This window comes from Charadrius vociferus, unplaced genomic scaffold (genome assembly GCF_000708025.1).
Source record: "Charadrius vociferus isolate BGI_N301 unplaced genomic scaffold, ASM70802v2 scaffold303, whole genome shotgun sequence".
NCBI lineage: Eukaryota > Metazoa > Chordata > Aves > Charadriiformes > Charadriidae > Charadrius > Charadrius vociferus.
Genome location: NW_009647756.1, coordinates 2,660,519 through 2,678,583, shown reverse-complemented (window position 1 = coordinate 2,678,583; position 18,065 = coordinate 2,660,519). Strand labels below are relative to the sequence as shown.

At 43.9% G+C, this 18,065-nt stretch overlaps 1 protein-coding gene across 1 annotated transcript in view; it reads right to left on the bottom strand.

Moving 5' to 3' along the window:
- Positions 1 to 18,065, bottom strand: part of TGFBR2 (transforming growth factor, beta receptor II (70/80kDa)) — a 36,031-nt gene that overhangs the window by 2,843 nt on the left and 15,123 nt on the right. Inside the window, exons 3-5 of the mRNA XM_009882168.1 lie at positions 13,998 to 14,797; positions 8,991 to 9,132; positions 1,169 to 1,296 (exon numbers count right to left, since the gene is read on the bottom strand). Of these exons, the coding sequence (XP_009880470.1) occupies positions 1,169 to 1,296; positions 8,991 to 9,132; positions 13,998 to 14,797 (1,070 nt within the window). The remainder of the gene's footprint in view (positions 1 to 1,168; positions 1,297 to 8,990; positions 9,133 to 13,997; positions 14,798 to 18,065) is intronic.

Below are 18,065 nucleotides of genomic sequence, written 5' to 3'. Positions count from 1 at the left end.
TCAGTATAATCTCTCCTTCCCAGCTCAACTTGACATTTAGAAGACAGTTGTATCTATCGCTCCTAAAAATGTCAAGGGCTTTTTAGTCCTGGTAATACCCGATATCCAGGCATCTCTCAAAATACAGCTTTCTTCCCCAGTTAAAGGCCCCTCCTCAATAACCTGACTCATCACAGATGGCTACATAAGAAGCAAGTCCCTGTGGTCCAGGAAGGAGCTGCACTCTGCTGTAGTCATCAGATGTGTTCTTCTTGGTTGGAAAGATGATGGATTTTGGCCACTCACTTGGCCTTTCTTAAGTAGGTGTTAGACTATGATTTTAACATCTCAACTGGAATGAAAAAGGGAATGTTACATTGCTCCTGACGGAAATACTAGCTGATCTTGGTTGCCGGGACTTGTGTAGAAATGTTCACGATGCTGTCCTTTCGTCTGTAAAGACGACTCAATATATTTCATCGACAAGTGGAACTACCGAGCCTCACTTCTTCTCTGATACGATTCTCATTTCATCTCTACTGATAAAACTGCTCAGAGCAAAGGTGAAGAAATGCATGCCTTTGGCTTGTTTCCAGTTTCATCTACTGAGAAATCTACTGTCGCCTAGTTAAGTGCAACCATGGTGTCCGTGAATGGGGCAAGCTGACAGAGTGCTTCACGACATGCAAGGGAAATGGACTGCTAATGCGCAACCTGAATAAAAACAGACTGGCTTGCTGAAGACTCATTTCCTATTTTCTTAAAGCTGTCAACAGCTGGGATACAAATATGACTGGTGTCCATGATAAAGTACTGAGATTTGTTTTCTCTGCTGAAGGGGCCCATGTGCGAAGTTGTTCTCTTTGACCTTTCAGAGCCTGCACACAGTGTGCTTTAAGGCCCTAATTATTCTGTGGCTGCCTGGATGATTGTCGGATCTCAGGTTTCCAATTGTTTTTTTTAGACCACTTTTAGATTACGCTGGTGGGCAGCAGAAATCTCAGGGCTTTGGGGTAGGCATGGTGCAGAGCACTGTGGTGCCTGAACCACGGCAGCACTGGTGTCACCATGTGGCAGAGGCAAAAGAGAGGTCCAGCATGTCGGGCAGGACACCGACTTAAAACTCAGGCTTCAGGCAGCAGCTGAGTGTATAGTGTAGGTCCCAGCTGCTCACGTGTGGTGCTCTTACCTGATGGTTAAGCCAGGAGCTGGGGATCTCGGGTCGCCCTCTGTCTCTTAGGACATTGTCCTTCATGCTTTCCACGCAGGGGTGTTCTCGCACTTTAGAGCCGAACGGGGGCTCGTACTCTTTCACTTCTGCCAAGAGAATAAGCAAACACAAGGGTATTCAGCTGGGCTGCGCTGGTGCCAAGTGAGGAGGGAGCTGGCTGTTCTCTGGAGGAGTAGGAGCTACTGATTAGCTGCTCAGTGCCACTGTTCTGCTTGACCAGCTCCAAACAAAGCAAAGCCAGTTGGCATTTTCAAAAATGTTTCAAATGTGTTTCTCCCACATGCCCCTCCCTCCCCTTTTCTTTCTTAGCCAACTAAACAATTTTCATCTAAACCCTTTAGTACATAATCATATTAGCAACAGTCAGAGCAGCAGAGTAACCTATAATGGTTTGTGAGCCTTTCAGTCTGTGCTGAAGCAAAACACACAGGAGCTTCAAGGTGAATTTTGCTTGAGCCAGGCTTGCAAGAACTGGTCGCCCTCAGGTCCCCTGTAGTCCACACACACTTACCAGGTGAAATATAAACTGCCATCTATCTAGGTCATGATAGATGTTAATGTGCCAGACTGCTAGGAGGAAACAGTTGCTTGAAAAGGACAAAGATACAGTAAGGAGCAGTGCTGGAAGCTGCCATGCTGCCCTTGTTTATTACTGGGCCGTGTTCCTTTGTAGAAAGTAGTAGTCTGATTTTATTTTAGGCCTTTTTCCCAAAATAGGTCCGTTTTGGCCCAGGATGCAAGGGGCACAGCTTCCTGAAGGGGCTGCTGCCATTCTAGTTTTTGTTTGCATGTTGCATATTTTCTTTGCTTTTCTTAGGAGAGAGAAAGGAAGAGGCAGACATATGGGACCTTTGGAGAAAACTCAAGAAATCTCTGAGAGCGGAAATATTATAGTAGATGCTGACACAGTGTAGAAAATGCTGTGGTTTCTTTGGGAACAGATGGAGACTTTACTCACAGGCCTAATGACTTGCTAGTATTAGATAAAGATTTATGAGGTTGGCCTGTACTGCTGCCTCTTATTTCTTTCTAGGAATTAATTGAGGGCAAGAAAAACTGAAGTGTAATCTACAAGGCAGTCTGAAGAATGCATGTGAGTGCCCAGAAGATGTGTGAAGAGAGATGAACGAGACGGGAGACACAGTACTGTTGCATAATGTTACAACCAAAGTTCAAATGCAGTGTCCAGTTCTGCTCACTCCTCTCAAGGGGCATTTTACAGTAAAAAGAAGCTCTGAGAAGGGTGATAACAATGACTAAAGGCCCAGAAAAAATGGGGAGAACCTCTAAACCTTGGCTGTGTTTACTTTGGAGAGAAAGGCAAGAGGTCATATGATAAAATATTGAAAATAACTAAAGATCAGGATAACACAGGTCAGGTCCTTCTGTCATGTCTCATGATCAAAACAAGATAGTATTGAACATAAATAAAAGGTGGAATTTTCTCCAAAACCTTAGAGTCAGGCTGTAGATCTCGCTTCTACGTGATGGCCATGAGATGAAGAATTTATCAGGCTACAGAAAAAGAATTTCTAAAGCTTAAAAAGAACAGCCAAGTTATGATAACAAACATTTTGGAAGGGATATTAAACCTTGTGCTTCAAATGTTCAGCATTTAGAGATCCAGCTGCAAACAACTGTGTGTGCAGTGCAGCAGATCACCCCACAGATGCCTCCTACAGAGCACGCCTTCCTTCTCCTCAACCATCTGGTGCTGGCTCCACACAATGCTCTGGAGAGTGGCTACAGTCCTGAAACACAACTCCTGTCTTCTCATATGTAAATGACTTTCTTTAAGACTCAAGGGCCAAAGTCTGCTTTGCTTTCTTTCCTCTGCAAGAAGGCATACCAGTTTCACCCACATTAATCTGAGTTAGAGATTACTCAGCCAAAGTAAATTTACAAGACTAGCCCTAGAAGTTAATTGGGAAGTTGCCATCATGCTGGTCAGACCTGGATTACTATGCAGTGATGCACAATGATTACAAAGCAGATACCTCTACTTCCAAAGTTAAACCAAAATATTGAAGTTTGCTGGGGAAATTTAAGTAGCATGACCTAAACGGCCATTTCCTACACCATCTCCATCAGTCATGGTTTGATTGTGGTAGTGGTCATAAGCACCAGCCAAGGCTCTGAGATCTTCTTTCAGTAGGAGTCAGAGGAGTCCGAATGTCCAAGAGAGGGACGCTGGTGCTGCGGTCCTGACCTGTTCCCTCTTGATAAGCTTAATCTGAAGGCCATTCATGTTCATGGGATGATTCAAATCAGGGAAGGGAAAGCCTTCCTGGGGAATCAATAGGTTTGTAATACATTTTCCCTGTATGACAAATTCTTTCTATGCTATGATCATTCCCCTTCCAAATATAAAGTTTGAATAGGTTTTGCAGGTTTTTTTTTTGTTGTTTTTTTCATTTGGTTTTTTGTTGGTTTGGTTTTGCTTGTTTGTTTGTTTTTAATGGTAAAGAAAGAGAAATTGAGGCCAAATGCCAATTCGCTGTAATGACTTTATAGTAATACAGTCGTGCCTTCCCTCAGATTGAAAAGCATGCAGCATTTTCTTGCTATTTATTATCTTGCTTCTCTTTCTCTTAGAAAGAAAAGCCCAATGAATCCTCTCACAGTAAATCATCCTTATGCTGTGGAATCTCAGGTGTCAGACACATTTTGCAGTAATAGCTGGCGTTATTCATGGATCATGTTGACGTGCTACAGTAGATGTAACAGATGTCAGTTCGAGGTAGGTTAAGATGTTTGTGGTGCATGGCTGTATACAGATGCTGAATCTATTTTTCATGCCTTATATGTTTCTTCTGATTGTTTTTAGACCAGTCAGGCACTAAAAGTGACAACTGGCTGAAGTACCATAAATACCTCAGGAACCATGAACTACAGCACCTTTACCGTTCAGTAATGGCAGAGTTCTTTCAACTTTCACCTCCAGCATTTAATCTTTATGGTTGTGAGCTACCCTGCACTAATAATTGCTGTACCTCTGGTTTCCTTTGACACTGGCCCAGCCATAGCTCTCAAAAAGGCTGGGACTCAATTTTTAGCCTCAAACACAGACATTACTGCAAATCTATGTGTTGTGCCTGATGAATGCTTTGGAAAATTTGGCCATGGGTTCCTCGTGAAACATACACCTTGCTCATGTGATCTTTTTCTACTCTAAGCTCTTTGCAGTGAGAATCTCTTCCTTTGGGTCAGAACAACATACCGACAAACCCCGTTGACATTCCCTCATGGGATCTGTCTTACTGATTTCTGTGGGACAACTTCTCATGCTGGAAGATGAAGGCGCATTTGTAGAATCAGAGCAGGAGTGAGGTGAAAGAAGGACAGCAAAAATCAACTGTGAAGCACAGTCCACAGCAGTGGGAACTTCGAGGTCCTTTTGAAATGCCCCTCCCTTTAGAATTTGCAAGGGGAGAGCCACAGAAGGCATAAATCAATTGATGGTGGAGCTACTGTGACAGCTTATGCACACACACACACACCTGTGTGTGTGTACAGATTGTGCCTTTCTTCATGCTAGAGGAATTTGGGTGGTGGATCTACTTAGTTGTTGCACGAAGGGGTAATAATGCATAAAGCAGAGGTTCAAAAGCCATTTCATGGCCAAGTTTAACAAGCTGTCTAGCACTTACTTCACAATTTCCCTAGGTTTCCCTGTTCCACTCCTTAGAATATGGATGCTAGCTGAGAAGGGTGAGGATGCATTGGGATGCCTGAACTCACTCTGCAGTTTCCCTTGCACAGACATGTTTTAAGCGACTTTGCATGTGATGAGCAAAGACACAGCCACCCTTCCAAAGGTTTAGGAGTGCATGAGCTCTGCCATCAGTGTACGGCTACAGGCTGCTTTGTCACTGTGTGCTGGATCCTGAGGTGGGAGAGTAGAGGAACACAGAGCACATCAGCGCCCAACACAGAGTATAGTGCAGCGATCTTATCTACTGCTACCTGGGCTTGTTGAAGGACAGCAATTGCTTCCTTAAATGTAGTACTGTGGTGACACTTAGAGAATTTCTAGGACATGAGTTACTGTCACGGGGTGATGCTGCACTGTGTGGATGTACCAGCTCACGGTCATATGCCACCACAAGGCAGTGCAGTGCAGGCGTGCCCTAATTGGGCTCTGCTCCAGAGAAGGAGAGGTTTAAATCAGGCCCCAGCTGCAGTCACCTCAGGGCCCAACGAGCAGGCACAGCCCCACCATACAGGCTATCAAAATGCTCCCTGCCGCCAGAAACCGTCACCTCCTCCACGTCGACATGATGAAAACTGAGCATTTCACCAGGTACAGGATGCACAAATGTTTGGCTACCAAACCGTGGCTCTTGGCTGACTCTTTCCAAGTAAGCATAAGATTAATCAGTGATTTTAGTCACATTAAACACAGCTCTGGTAAAGCAATTTCAAACAAAGCCCCGATGCTATACCGAAGCCAGCCACCACTCCAGGCAGTATGATGCTGCTAGAGCAATGTCGCCATTTGCTGAGGGGTTTCTCTTCTCCCTCTTCACCGACCCCGTGTATCCAGAAGCTCCCTTTCCTCTCCTTCTCCCTTGCCACCCCCAGCAGGCCCCCACCCATAGCAGCTCCGATACAAAACAGATGGTTTTCTTTTCTTTCTAGGAGGCTGTCAGAGAAATTACACTTGCTTCAGCCACCAAAGCTGTGTCGCTCTGAAAGCAAGTGGTTGAGATGAAAATTATATTTCTTGCAACGTGCAGCATCTGGTGCACAGCTGTTGCGCTGAATGAAATACCAAGTTAACGGCAGCGTGGAGCAGTTGAAGTTCTCCCCAAAGTAGTATTGCTGAGTTTCTAAATATGCCTCTTAAATTATGCTCTGGTGAAAAATCAGTCAAACTCGATCTTTGCCTCTGTCTCCCTTTCCCTCGTGCCCCATTTCTGCTTCTCCGTATTTAGCACAACAAAGTAACAACGAACAGCATGGCCTTTCTCAAAAGCCGATCCCCACCTGCTTATTTACTACGGCAGCTTCACAGTATGGATTACGCTGCCGGGTATTTTTGTTTAAATGTCTGCTGACTGAAAAGGCCTGGCATAGCGTGGAGGCCGTGTTTGACAAAGCTGCTGTAGTGAAAGGACCTGCCTCCATCACCTCCCACACTCACTGAACACCTGCACGCTGACAAATGAATCCTGAGAGCTCCCTTTGTAAAAGAAATAAGTCACCCTACCTTTAGGTGGCTGAATGGCAATTACACCCCCCCCCATGCTTCCCTCCCTAATTAAAGTTGCTAATGCCGCTGCCTCAGCTTATACTGCCACTCCTGCCCTCAAAACTGCCACAGGTTTCTCTAGGGACAGGCAGCTGAGACCACAGTCAAGCCTGCCCTGCAAAGGCGATGCCTGCATCTTTTAGGCTCCTTTGGAAAGGCTGGCTGCAATCAAGTCACCCTACTCCAGCTTATAGGGGAGGTAATTTCTCCCAGTGCCCAACAGTTTAGGAAAAAAAAGAGGGGTTTGCGTGAAGGGAGGCAGCTCCTTGGGAAGGCTGCAAGGAGAGAGAGGAGGGAGTCTCACGAGTGACAGATGGAGAGAGAAAGCAGAGGGGGAGCTGTAGCCATGAATCACCATAAGGGTATTTCACCAGCTGGTTGCAAAGATAGCCAGACTGCACAAACCAGGGGAAAATCTAAGAAGGAAATGAGAGGAATCGTGCAATGCTGCTGCAGCTCAGTACCAGGGACAAGTTAAGGGAGCTACATCCTGAGAATTGTATTTAACTGCTCTGGATGAAGACACTAAGCCCAAGTTCCACCCCCTACAGATCTGCCCAAGTACTCCTGTGGTTTTGCTGGGGACTTCAACCCCTGCAAAGATGACTGAAATAGGGAAATGAAATTCAAGAAATGTGTTTCTGGGGATGAGGATGACTGAGGGATGAAATGAATAGGGAAAATCAGGATGTGGGTGGGGGTTAATCTCCACCTTGAAAGCAAAGGGGCTGCTGGGCCAGAGAAATCTTTCCTTTTCCTGAAATGACTTCAGCTCTTCTTCTCGAGGTTATAATGGGTCACTCTCTTCTAGCTAAACAAGCTGGTGATTTTCCTTCCTTATGAAACTCCCTTTATATCCTCTTTTAGGCAGTTGCCTTCTGAGAATAGCAGCAATAAGGTTTGCTCTTGCCACAATCTCCATTTCACTGTACTCAGCAAATATGAACAGGAAGGGACTCGGGCATCAGCAAAGATAAAAGACTCCACAGTGAACAGCTCATATTTATATTAATAAGGTGAGTTCCTAAATGCAAGACACAGAGAGAGCTCAAGAGACAGGGCAAAGATCCTTTTTCTCGGATTTTAAATCTCCTCAGCCACATTTACAAAGTGCTAATGAAAGCTTGAGGTTGTGCCAATGCATTTCGAAACAGGCATGACCACAACAGTTAAACGTGGATAGGTTTGCCTTGGAATATGCCAGACTGAGGTTCAGTTCCTAAAGCACCAAATCCTTTTCCCCTGAAATGTCTGACTAGAAAATATTTTTTTTTTCATGCTTTTATGCTAACACTAGCTGTTTGCACACATACTGGCTTTGTAGCTTTCCCGGCAGGGTGCAAACAGGGGCAAATCTGTTGCCCACAATCCAGCCCACCCAGCAAGACTAAATGCTGGTCAGACACAGGAGGAGACTGAGTGACTCGCCTGCACATGGACACCGTGATGCAGCCACACAACCACTGTGCAGAGTGGCTTCAGAGACCTTCATGGACACCCTTGTGGTACCCCACGAATGTTAGTAGAGAAACAAGGAGCAGCTATGCACATCTCCCCACGGGACATTGGTTTCCCTCCTGTACACTATGTTCCCCGTACTGTAGTGCTCTAGTCTGCAAGTTTCTCCTGTCTCTGTGGCAGCCCTTTGAGATGCAACTGTGCCAAGTCCGATGAAAAGGAAGCCTCTGTGGTTTTGGAAGAAGGGTAACAAATCAAATCATAGTTGCGTATCTACTATAGTATCCACATTAGTGTTACCTTTGCAGCCCCACTCCTTAGACTGCCTGTGAGAGTCCTGGACTGTACAGCAGTTTTTGTTAGAATGAATGTTCAACAACACCAGCAGTCTGAAGAATTTTATATGTAATTTAGTCTCATTTTAGTCCCTGAAGTAAGGTGAAAATCTTCAAACATGGCAATATGTAATGCAGATATCTCAACAGCAACTTTTCTGATTTCTAGCACATACCAGTGCCGCACACTGGGAATCCTGGGGCAGCTTTAGGCAAAGCAGAAATGGAGATTTTGTTTCAGTGAACAAACTCAGAATATGAACAAGCACAGCAAAGCTTCCTGGAGCTGTTCTGATAGTCAGTTCCAATCATTTTTGTTTTGTTACTGCACTTCATACAATAAACATCCCTTGATTTCTCATATGGATGACCTCTTGCAACATCACAAAAAATGATGAACAGCAGCTGGGGATTTTGGGAAAGCAGGAACGTTTCTGTATCACTATGACGGCTCTTACTGAAATGATCAATTAGTAAATGTGATGCTTAACTGGCTCTCATTAGGTTTCGGAATGAACATTACATGAAAGTAAATGGGAGGCAGTTATCACTTCTTGGTCCGAGTATTTCAAATTGTCTTATGTTTCCAATCGTTTTGGGTGACGTCAACCAGACTGAGTCAATCCATGGCTACTCAAGATGGTAGAGGAAAAAAGAGACATTAATTATCTTTAAAAGTGGTCTACCTAACAGCAAACATACTTTTGGAGAGAAGAAAACTAATTGCACTTACCTCCGACGCCGTTACAGCGAGATGTCATTTCCCAGAGGACCAAAGCCATAGAATACACATCTGTCTGTTTGAAGGACTCCACGTTCTCCAGGTTCATCCTGGATTCCAGAACTTCAGGAGCCATGTACCTTGCTGTGCCAACCTACAGAAGAGGAGACGGGGGAGAGCTCAGGAGCTACAATTGTAATTCATGTTTTGGATTCTCCTGTGATTTAACTTCAGCTTTCACAGAAACGATGCCATTTGACATGTATCCAAAAATTCAGGCCATACTTGGCAGAGGTCATACCTTCTGCTGCCAGCCTAATCTGGCATTGTCCCGACTACCAACTTACTCGCACCTCCCTTGGTAAAGAAAAAAAAAAAAAAAAAAAAAAGGCAGCCCTTTTTAGTTCCTTAAGCAAATAATTTTGACATTAACAAGCTTTCTCGCTCTTTGGCTGTTCACAGATAAACTCTGTCCTTTGGGCCCGAAGCAATTGCTGCTGACCGTGTGCCTTTCAGATGAGCAAGAAACACATTGTATTCTTTTGTGCTGCGTATTACAGTGTTAGCTGTTTCTTTTCATGGTAGGCTTAAAAGGAAAGTGCTAAGTGCAGGCTTGGCAGAAGAAAGCAAATACACGAATACTGAATGCAGAAGCACACATTTGAATCAAAACCAAAAATCGTCCCCTTTGTTTGAAAAGCTGTTCTCATAAACTTTATTCATACCGAGCAATTTTCAGCAATGATTTTAGCAGCTGTGCAGAGATCTAGATTATGACCTTGCATTACAGAAGGCAAAGTTTAAATGGCTGTTTTTATCACAAGAAAGGATTTAAGGAAGAATTTTTGGGTCACTCAACAGTTGCTCTCATATGACAAACTCTTCACAGGGTAGGTATAAAAAAATTTACCCGCCTTGAAAAACTGCAAACACGGTACATCTTTGATCAGGCAAAGACAGTTTCAAATTGGAGATTGGTTAATCACAGAGACGAACAAGCACAAGTGGGTGATGCAGTAGGACCTGTGATTCAAATGAGCTATTTGTAGACCGCAGTACAGCAATCACTCCAGAGCCCGGCAGCAAGCAGGACTGCAAAAGATCATTTCGGTTACTGAGTCTGCAGTTGCAGGCAGCCACATAGTAAATGTACAGTCCCTGAGAGAGCTCTACAACATCCGTTTTACAAGCTTCTATAAACACGTCTTATCACCCCAGGCTCAAGGCAAATGGGAAGAAGGTCCACGAAAAGTGCAATACACCTTAAGGAGACGGCAGGAAAGATCAAGGACATCGCTTTGTCATAGGACCCTGCAACAGCAGAGAATTTCTGTGCCAAAAATATCCACATGGTTGTAGGATCAAAGTATTTTATAAAGAGAGAACAGAAAAGAAAAAAAGTGCCATCAGTCCCAAAGTTAAATTCCCTATTACGTGGACTCTGTGATGAATTTAAGGCCAAGCGTGTGAGCGACAGCCATATACTGAATGGGTACTTGGGACAATCACGTCTCAGCACCACTGAGTTGACCAGCATCTCCCTCCCCTACAGAACATGAACGTATGCGAACTCTGCAGCAGAGGGTCTTCCTGCCTCCCATCTGCTCCCCAACACACAACTTCTGTCGGCATGCAGAGATGCAGTTAGAAAACAAAAGATCAGCTTGAATTGAAATTGGCCAGAGATGTAAAAAACTACAAAAAGTGTTCTTCAGGTACATAAACAACAAGCAGAAACAGAATGAAAATGTTGGCCCACTGTTAAATGGGAGAGGTGAATTAGTCACCAACAATGTTGAAAAGGCAAAGGTGTCAATACTTTCTTCACTCCTGTCTTTGCCAGCATTGTAGGGCCCCAGGCCTTGGGAACAAAAATCCAGGTGGATGCAAACACAGACCCACCACCGGTGAAGGAAGAATTGGTATACAAATTGATCCCTACAAATCGATGGGCCCTGACAATATCCACCTGAGGGTGTTAAGAGAGCTGGCTGACATCGTTGCGAGGTGGTCGTCCATAGTCTTTGAGAAGTTGTGGAGATCTTCCAGAAGACTGGAAGAAGGCTAATGTCACCCCCATCTACATGAAGGGCTTAAAGGAGGATCCAGGAAATTATAGGCCCATCAGTCTTACTTCAGCCCCTGGGAAAGCTATAGAATGAATCCTTCTGGGAGCTATCACAAGTCAAATGAAGCATGTGGTTGGGAAAAGCCAGCACAGATTCACCTAGGGCAGGTTGTGCTTGACAAGCCTCATTTCCTTCTATGACAAAGTAACCTGCTCAGTTGAGGATGGGTGAGCAGTGGACATAGTCTACCTGGATTTCTCCAAGGCTTTCGACACAGCCTCCTCCTAGAGAAACTGATGCATTCTGATCTAGACAAGTGGTCTGTGCAGTGGGTGGGGAACTGACTGACAGGCTGCACCAGAGGGTGGTGGTAAGTAGCTCCTTTTCAAACTGACCACCTCTCACAAGTGAGGTCCCCAGGGATTGATACTGGGTCCAACACTGTTTAATATCTTCATAAGTGATCTGGATGATGGGACCAAGCGTACCCTGGTGAAGCTTGCTGGTGACACCAAACTGCGTGGTGAAGTGGACACTTCGGAAGGGAGAGCCACCCTGCCCGAAGACCTGAATAGGCTGGAAGAGGGGGCTAATGAGAATCTTATGATGTTCAGCAAGGATAAGTGTAATGTCTTGCACCTGGGAAAACATAATCCAGGAGTGCAGCACAGGCTGGGATCTACCTGCCTGGGGAGTAGCTCTGCGCAAAGAAACCTAGTGGACAACAAGCTCGATATGAGTGAACAGTGTGCTGCTGTGGCAAAGAAAGCCAACAGGATGCTGGGTTGCTTCAACGAGGGCATCACCAGCAGAGATAAAGAAGTCATTATCCCACTCAGCACTTGTCAGGCCACACCCAGAATACTGTGTTCAGTTTTGGTGCCTGCTATACAAAAAAGATGTGGACAGGCTGGAAAAGGTCCGGAGAAAGGCCACCAAGATGATCAAAGGACTGGGAGGCCTGCCATATGAGGAAAGGCTGAGAGCATTGGGTTTGTTCAGCCTTGAGAAAAGAAGGCTTAGGGGAGATCTTACTACCGTATTCCAGTATTTAAAGGGTTGCTACAAAGAAGATGGAGACTCCCTTTTTACAAGGAGTGACATGGAAAAAACAAGGGGCAATGTGTACAAGTTACTCCTGGGGAGATTCCGATTGGACACAAGAGGAAAATTTTTCACAATGAGAACAATCAGGCATTGGTATAATGTCCCCAGGGAGGTGGTGGATTCCCTGTCATTGGACACTTTTAAGGTTTGGTTGGACAGGGTGCTGGGCTATCTTGTCTAAACTGTGCTTTTGCCCATAAAGTTTGGACAAGATGATCCTTGAGGTCCCTTCCAACCTGTTATTCTATGATTCTAAAGCTGGCATGTTGGGGAATTTAAGTTGGTGGTGCTTGTGTGCCCTGAAGAATTCAGGTGGAGGTTGAAGTGGAGTCACTTCACACCGTCATACTCCTTGTCACAGAGAGTCCCGACACTAGCTGTGTCACCCCCACCCCCAGACAGATTCACTAGAGCTAAACAAAATAAAACAGTGGGCCTCAAGACCAGCGCTCAAGGACACCAACTCCAAAGCAGTAACCTGCTCCAGGCAGCACTGTACTTCATTGTCAGTGTTGGTGTGGACTGTGGAAGTGGCACTATCCATGCTGTCCTCCACCTTCCAAGAGTCTGTGAGCAATGCCAGAGACATCTGCTTGAAATATGGGTTGCCTTTAAGCAATCAAAGTGTCTGTGCGGTTGAGTTTCAAAGCCCCTGCCTTACACTGGTGAATACTCTGTTTTCACTTTACACCAAATGGGATGAGTCTTATGACTGACAGTATGGTACAACTTCACTGAACTCCAAAAAGGTCTTGCATGCTGGAGAGAAATGCTATGTAACTGTGAGTGGTGTTCATATTATTTTAAATACAGCTTCCCTGGTTATCATTCACTCCTGGCAATGGTTAATAAACCCTCTCAAAATGACATCAGGACAGTTGCCTCTTACTAAGGAAACTTTCAAAGCCAGATATTCATTAGATAAACAACAGCAAAGCTCCCATGAACTCAACTGAGCTGTCCCTAAAAACATTCTAAACCAAAATATTAGTTCAATGTGAAGTAAAAATCAGTGTAAATGGACAGGCTTTGATGGGACCTATGCATAAAAATATAAGCATAAAAATACATGTATAAGTAATATATATAACTAAATAATTAGGAATTAATTAACAAATGGTCTAAATTTATACTACAGGAGTTTTCATTAGAAGAGCCAATATTTAGAGGTTTACTTGAAAAGCTTCATCTTCAAAACATTCATAAACATCTTCCTGGCATACCTATGAAGTAGATCAGTATTATCCATGCTACTTAGTTGAAAAAGCACAAGGCAATTATTTTTATTTGACATTCTTGCATTTACTTACGTGTGGAGAATGTGCCATAATCTTAAACAAGGGGTTTTTTTATGCCTTTTAAAGTGATCATTTATCACTCTAGTTATCTGCTTACACCTCTTGAGGACTGAATACTGACTTGGCCTTTGCTGGGGTACACCAGGAGTGGGTTTACTCACACAAAACTGTAGTGCTGTGAGGCCTGAAAACTGTGGCACAGCCTCATAACGTGATGCACACCCTTACCATGTGTGTATGTGAGTGTGCATTGCAGCAGCACCACAATCAATCATTAACCAGCTCATACAGGCTTAGTATAAGTGTATAGAGAGGATGGTTGCATCGTATACATATGCAGCTCTCCAATCATAACACCACATTCATTGCACTGCTCTCACTGTTGCTTTAACATTAAGTTTAAATCCTCTTTGCTTATAAACACTTTCACTTTCACATTAATTTTTAATGATTTAATGATATAGGGCAGCATAAGGTTTTTTTCCTCTTTTCACCCCAGGAACTGACACACCAACTGGTACAACACCTTCAAGATTTTAACTTACCTGCCCGCTGTTAGCCAAGTCATCCACAGACAGAGAAGGGTCCAGCCTCAGAGATAACCCAAAGTCACAGAGACAGCAGGTTAAATCATTTTTCACCAGGATGTTGGAACTCTTTAGGTCTCTGTGCACGATAGGTGTTTTGGGGCGACCACAGGGCGTGTGATCACTATGCAGATGGGCAATCCCTCGAGCCAAGGACCCACCCAGTTTCCAGAGGTCCTCCCAGCTGATAATGTGCCGTGTCAGATATTCCTGCAAGTTTCCTCTAGCATGGAAGGCAGTGATCAACCAATACTGTTTACCAAGATCTGTCTTACGCTCCTCTGCTGTCAAGAACTGGAGGATGTTCTCATGTTTGAGGTTTACATCTGAAAAAATGTCTTTCTCAGTTTTCCAGGATGCATATTCTTCATAGGGGAATATCTTGACTGCCACAGTTTCATACTGCTCCGATGTGTTTTGCTTCAGTTTGGCTTTATACACTTCAGCAAACCTTCCTTTGCCAACAACAATGTCCAACTCAATGGGCAGCAGTTCTGTGTTGTGGTTGATGTTGTTGGCACAGGTAGAGCTGATGTCTGAGCGGTCATCATCTAACATAATGGCGCAAACATCACTGCAGTCCTTATGTTTCCTGGGCTTAACATTCTTCTCCCATGCCTTGTTGAGCTTCCTCTTCTTATGAGTGCGGTAGGCATAAAAGATAACAATCACAGCAACAGAAATCACCAGTAATGGGACAAGACTTATGATTGTGACTTTGGAAATTTCATCTTTCTCCTCTGGCTTATGAGGGTCATCTGTAAAGAAGAACAGAAGGAAGGCATACATTAAATGATATCATAGCTTTATGTATACACGAGGCTGTCGATAATTATAAATTGTATCTGGAGTGCAATATATGATGTCCTCTCCTAACAGCACATAATAAAAATTACCACTGCTTTCTTACCTCAAAATGTTGTTTTGTATACAGGCCTCCACTTACGAGGACTTTCCTGTCTGCTTATTTTATAAAAAAACAGAACTGAATGAGCAAGAAGCTAATGTAATTTAATAGCTTTGTTCTTCTCTCAGGCTCTTAATAAATTATGGATGAAACCGTCACTTTCCTGAATACAATAGCCAAAGTCTCCTACATTTACCCTGTTGATGTGTTCTTGACAGATCTGCCCCTTTAACCAACAACTACTACAACACATTAATTTTTCTAAGAACTGGATTGATAAATAAATAGACAATTCACCATGGGAATTCCCACCTACTCAGTTATCACCCCAGATCCAGTATATTTCAGTGGGATCCACGTACACACATCTTCAGGAAGCCTGTCCACACACAACTACTGCAGGCCAATATTCAGGCACAATATGTATACCTGCATACACATCTGAAACACAAAACTCATTCTCATACTTTGATGTATATGAAAGAGTATTGCTAGAACAAATTAAAACACCTGCATGTACACAGGTGTTTGAATCCTGCAGGCACAATCAGGCATGTATGACACATCTGAGAATTGTCATTCCCCCACCCCCCATGGACTTTTTGCATGGATTTATGTAACTGAAAACATCGTCTGTGTGTCACTTGCTGGCTGTACACTGGCTGTCCTGTTGTAAAGCAGTTGACAGTTCACTCCAAACTGCTTAGCTGATGCAGTCTACACACCAATATATTCTTAAGTGGAACATATAGGTGTAGGGGATAGAAGAACAACAGAGACATATTCTATAATAGGGAGATGTTCTGGGAATGGCACAGAACATTATTCTAGAGGCGAGAGCTGCCCTATCTCTTCTAGATGTGACCCTTCTAGTTCAGTTTTGGCTATTTTTTATGGAAGGTAAACAATTTAAGAGAACAGTTTTATTGTGAAAACAGATTAAAGAAGGAGGGTCAGAGTTTATCTGAACCTGATTTGATTGGACACATGGGAATGTACTCTCCCAGACTATTTCTTCCTTTGAGTCAGAGCAATTGTATTATCTTATCTTTCCATGAGGGAGGGGATTGATTGGAAGAAGCCCTGGGAGTCTAACCTGAATGGACTAAAACAAGTGAAGCTGCAACCAGAGTTAAGTAAGTGTGTTGTGTTGGCAGCATGATGCTCTGGTGAATGTTTACGGCACTCATTTACTCAGGTTCTGTGTATCAGGCCAAACAAGCCAATAAGAAAAAGAAAAGTTTAATGAGCTCTGAAGGGAAGTTGCCACTAACTACATTAGCCACAAACCTCTGCTTCCCCTACTCTGTGCCTTTCAAAATGAAGGTGAGCAATGCTGAGAGGGGTGGGGGAAGAGTTTACAATTAGAACGAGCAGTACCTCTGACACTCCAATTTCACCTATAATCACTTTTCCATTGGAAACACAGTTAGCTGGCAAGTAGCAGGAACCATCAGCTATTCAAAGGCGGGTGATGGGACATCTGAAGAGTATATTTTTCTTTACTTGGAAGAAGGCCTGAATCCTGAACCAGGATGCACTTCCTCTGTTTGGAAGGTTCATCAACCAGATGTAGAGCAAGTAATTCAATCCCTGCCTCTCTCACGGGGTTTCAAGGAAGAGGAAGTGCCTTTCTAGCACTGACATTCCTGGCTAGCACAGGTCAGTGGCATTCACTACCAGCACCTACAAAGAATGTATTTCCTTCATTTATGTAAAAGGACCTTTTAAGCCAAACCCTTCTTCCACACCTATGCAAACCACAAATCCTTATTCTCAAGTGATTTCCCTTGGCAGAAAAATACTAGTAAATTTTAAACTTTTAAAATTTTAAACAAAAGAAATACGTAAAAGTTCATCGCAGATTACAGGCACCCCTTCTTCTCAGCATGTTGAAGAGGGGAAAAACCATCAGTTATTCTGTGGCCCTTACTGGAGGAATATATTTAGAAAGTCCAATGTCACTGTCAGCAAACAGAAGATTTGCATTGCTTATTCCCATGTGCATTCTTCACTCTCAGAAAATCTGCTTTATAAAGAACTCAGGAAACACCCGAGAGGAAGAGAACTGGCTACATTGTGGGATGGCTGTCTCAGAGTTTTGGCTGCAAGCAGGCCACAACTGCATGAATGCAACTGTGATCTGTAACAATCAGATAAAATAGTTTTGATGAACATTTGGGGTTCTGTTTTGTTTTTATTTCTTGACCACAGAAAAGCACGCTTGAATTTTGGACTCTGCTCTTCGAACTGAGTATATGTCATCTATATCATACGGTGTACTTTTTAACAAAGATGAACATGCCTCTTAAGGGCCCTTTAAGCCCTTTTTCTTTGCCACAAAGCTGCAGTGTGTAGCCCAGATACTCAAAATACAAATGTCTTTCTAAATGAGGGATAAATACCCTGAGATGTGTTAGTTCTCTTTCAAATTTCTCCCCATGAGTCCAAGCAGTTGGAGGTAGTTGGGTGTACCTTCACCTCTAACTGAGAAGAAACTCACCCAAAGCCTCCACTCCTTGGCTGTTATGGCCACCTGTCTGAGGGTTTCCAATCATTCCTATAATGCCCTAGAGCAGCCTGTACTATTTGGGCCTACAGCTGAGAAGTCTCCAGCAGACTTCATGGCCCCTTTTGCTCTTCCTCTTTTTGAAGGAGAGAAAGCTCTGCTTGTGGTGCAGGGGGATTTCTGGGTAGAAGGGAGAAACTGTTGATGTTGCAAATGTCACTTGAAAAAGAAGGAAAAAAATTTTAAATCAAAGCAGAAGCTGAGCTATTTGGCCACTTCCCCTGAGCACTCTATCATCCTGCACCCCTGCTGCAAAGTGACACATCCGCTTTGGCATTGTCCCTTGGAGGAAGTAGGGAGGCAGGAGGAGAAAAGCATATGGCTGCACATCCCCACCTAAAGCAGCAGGGACGAAGGTTGTGCTCATTTTCAGTTTTTAAGACACTAAACAAGTCCCACTCAAGGCTTGGGAAGTGCAAGAATGAGCACCCAACAGGGAGAACTGAGTGTCAGAACTGACAAGGGTGAAGCCTGAGCTTAGGAGGGGACCATGCTGCCTGCCATGAGAGTGAAAGGGGACAGCAGCAGCTAAGAGCTGGTGGCACCAAGG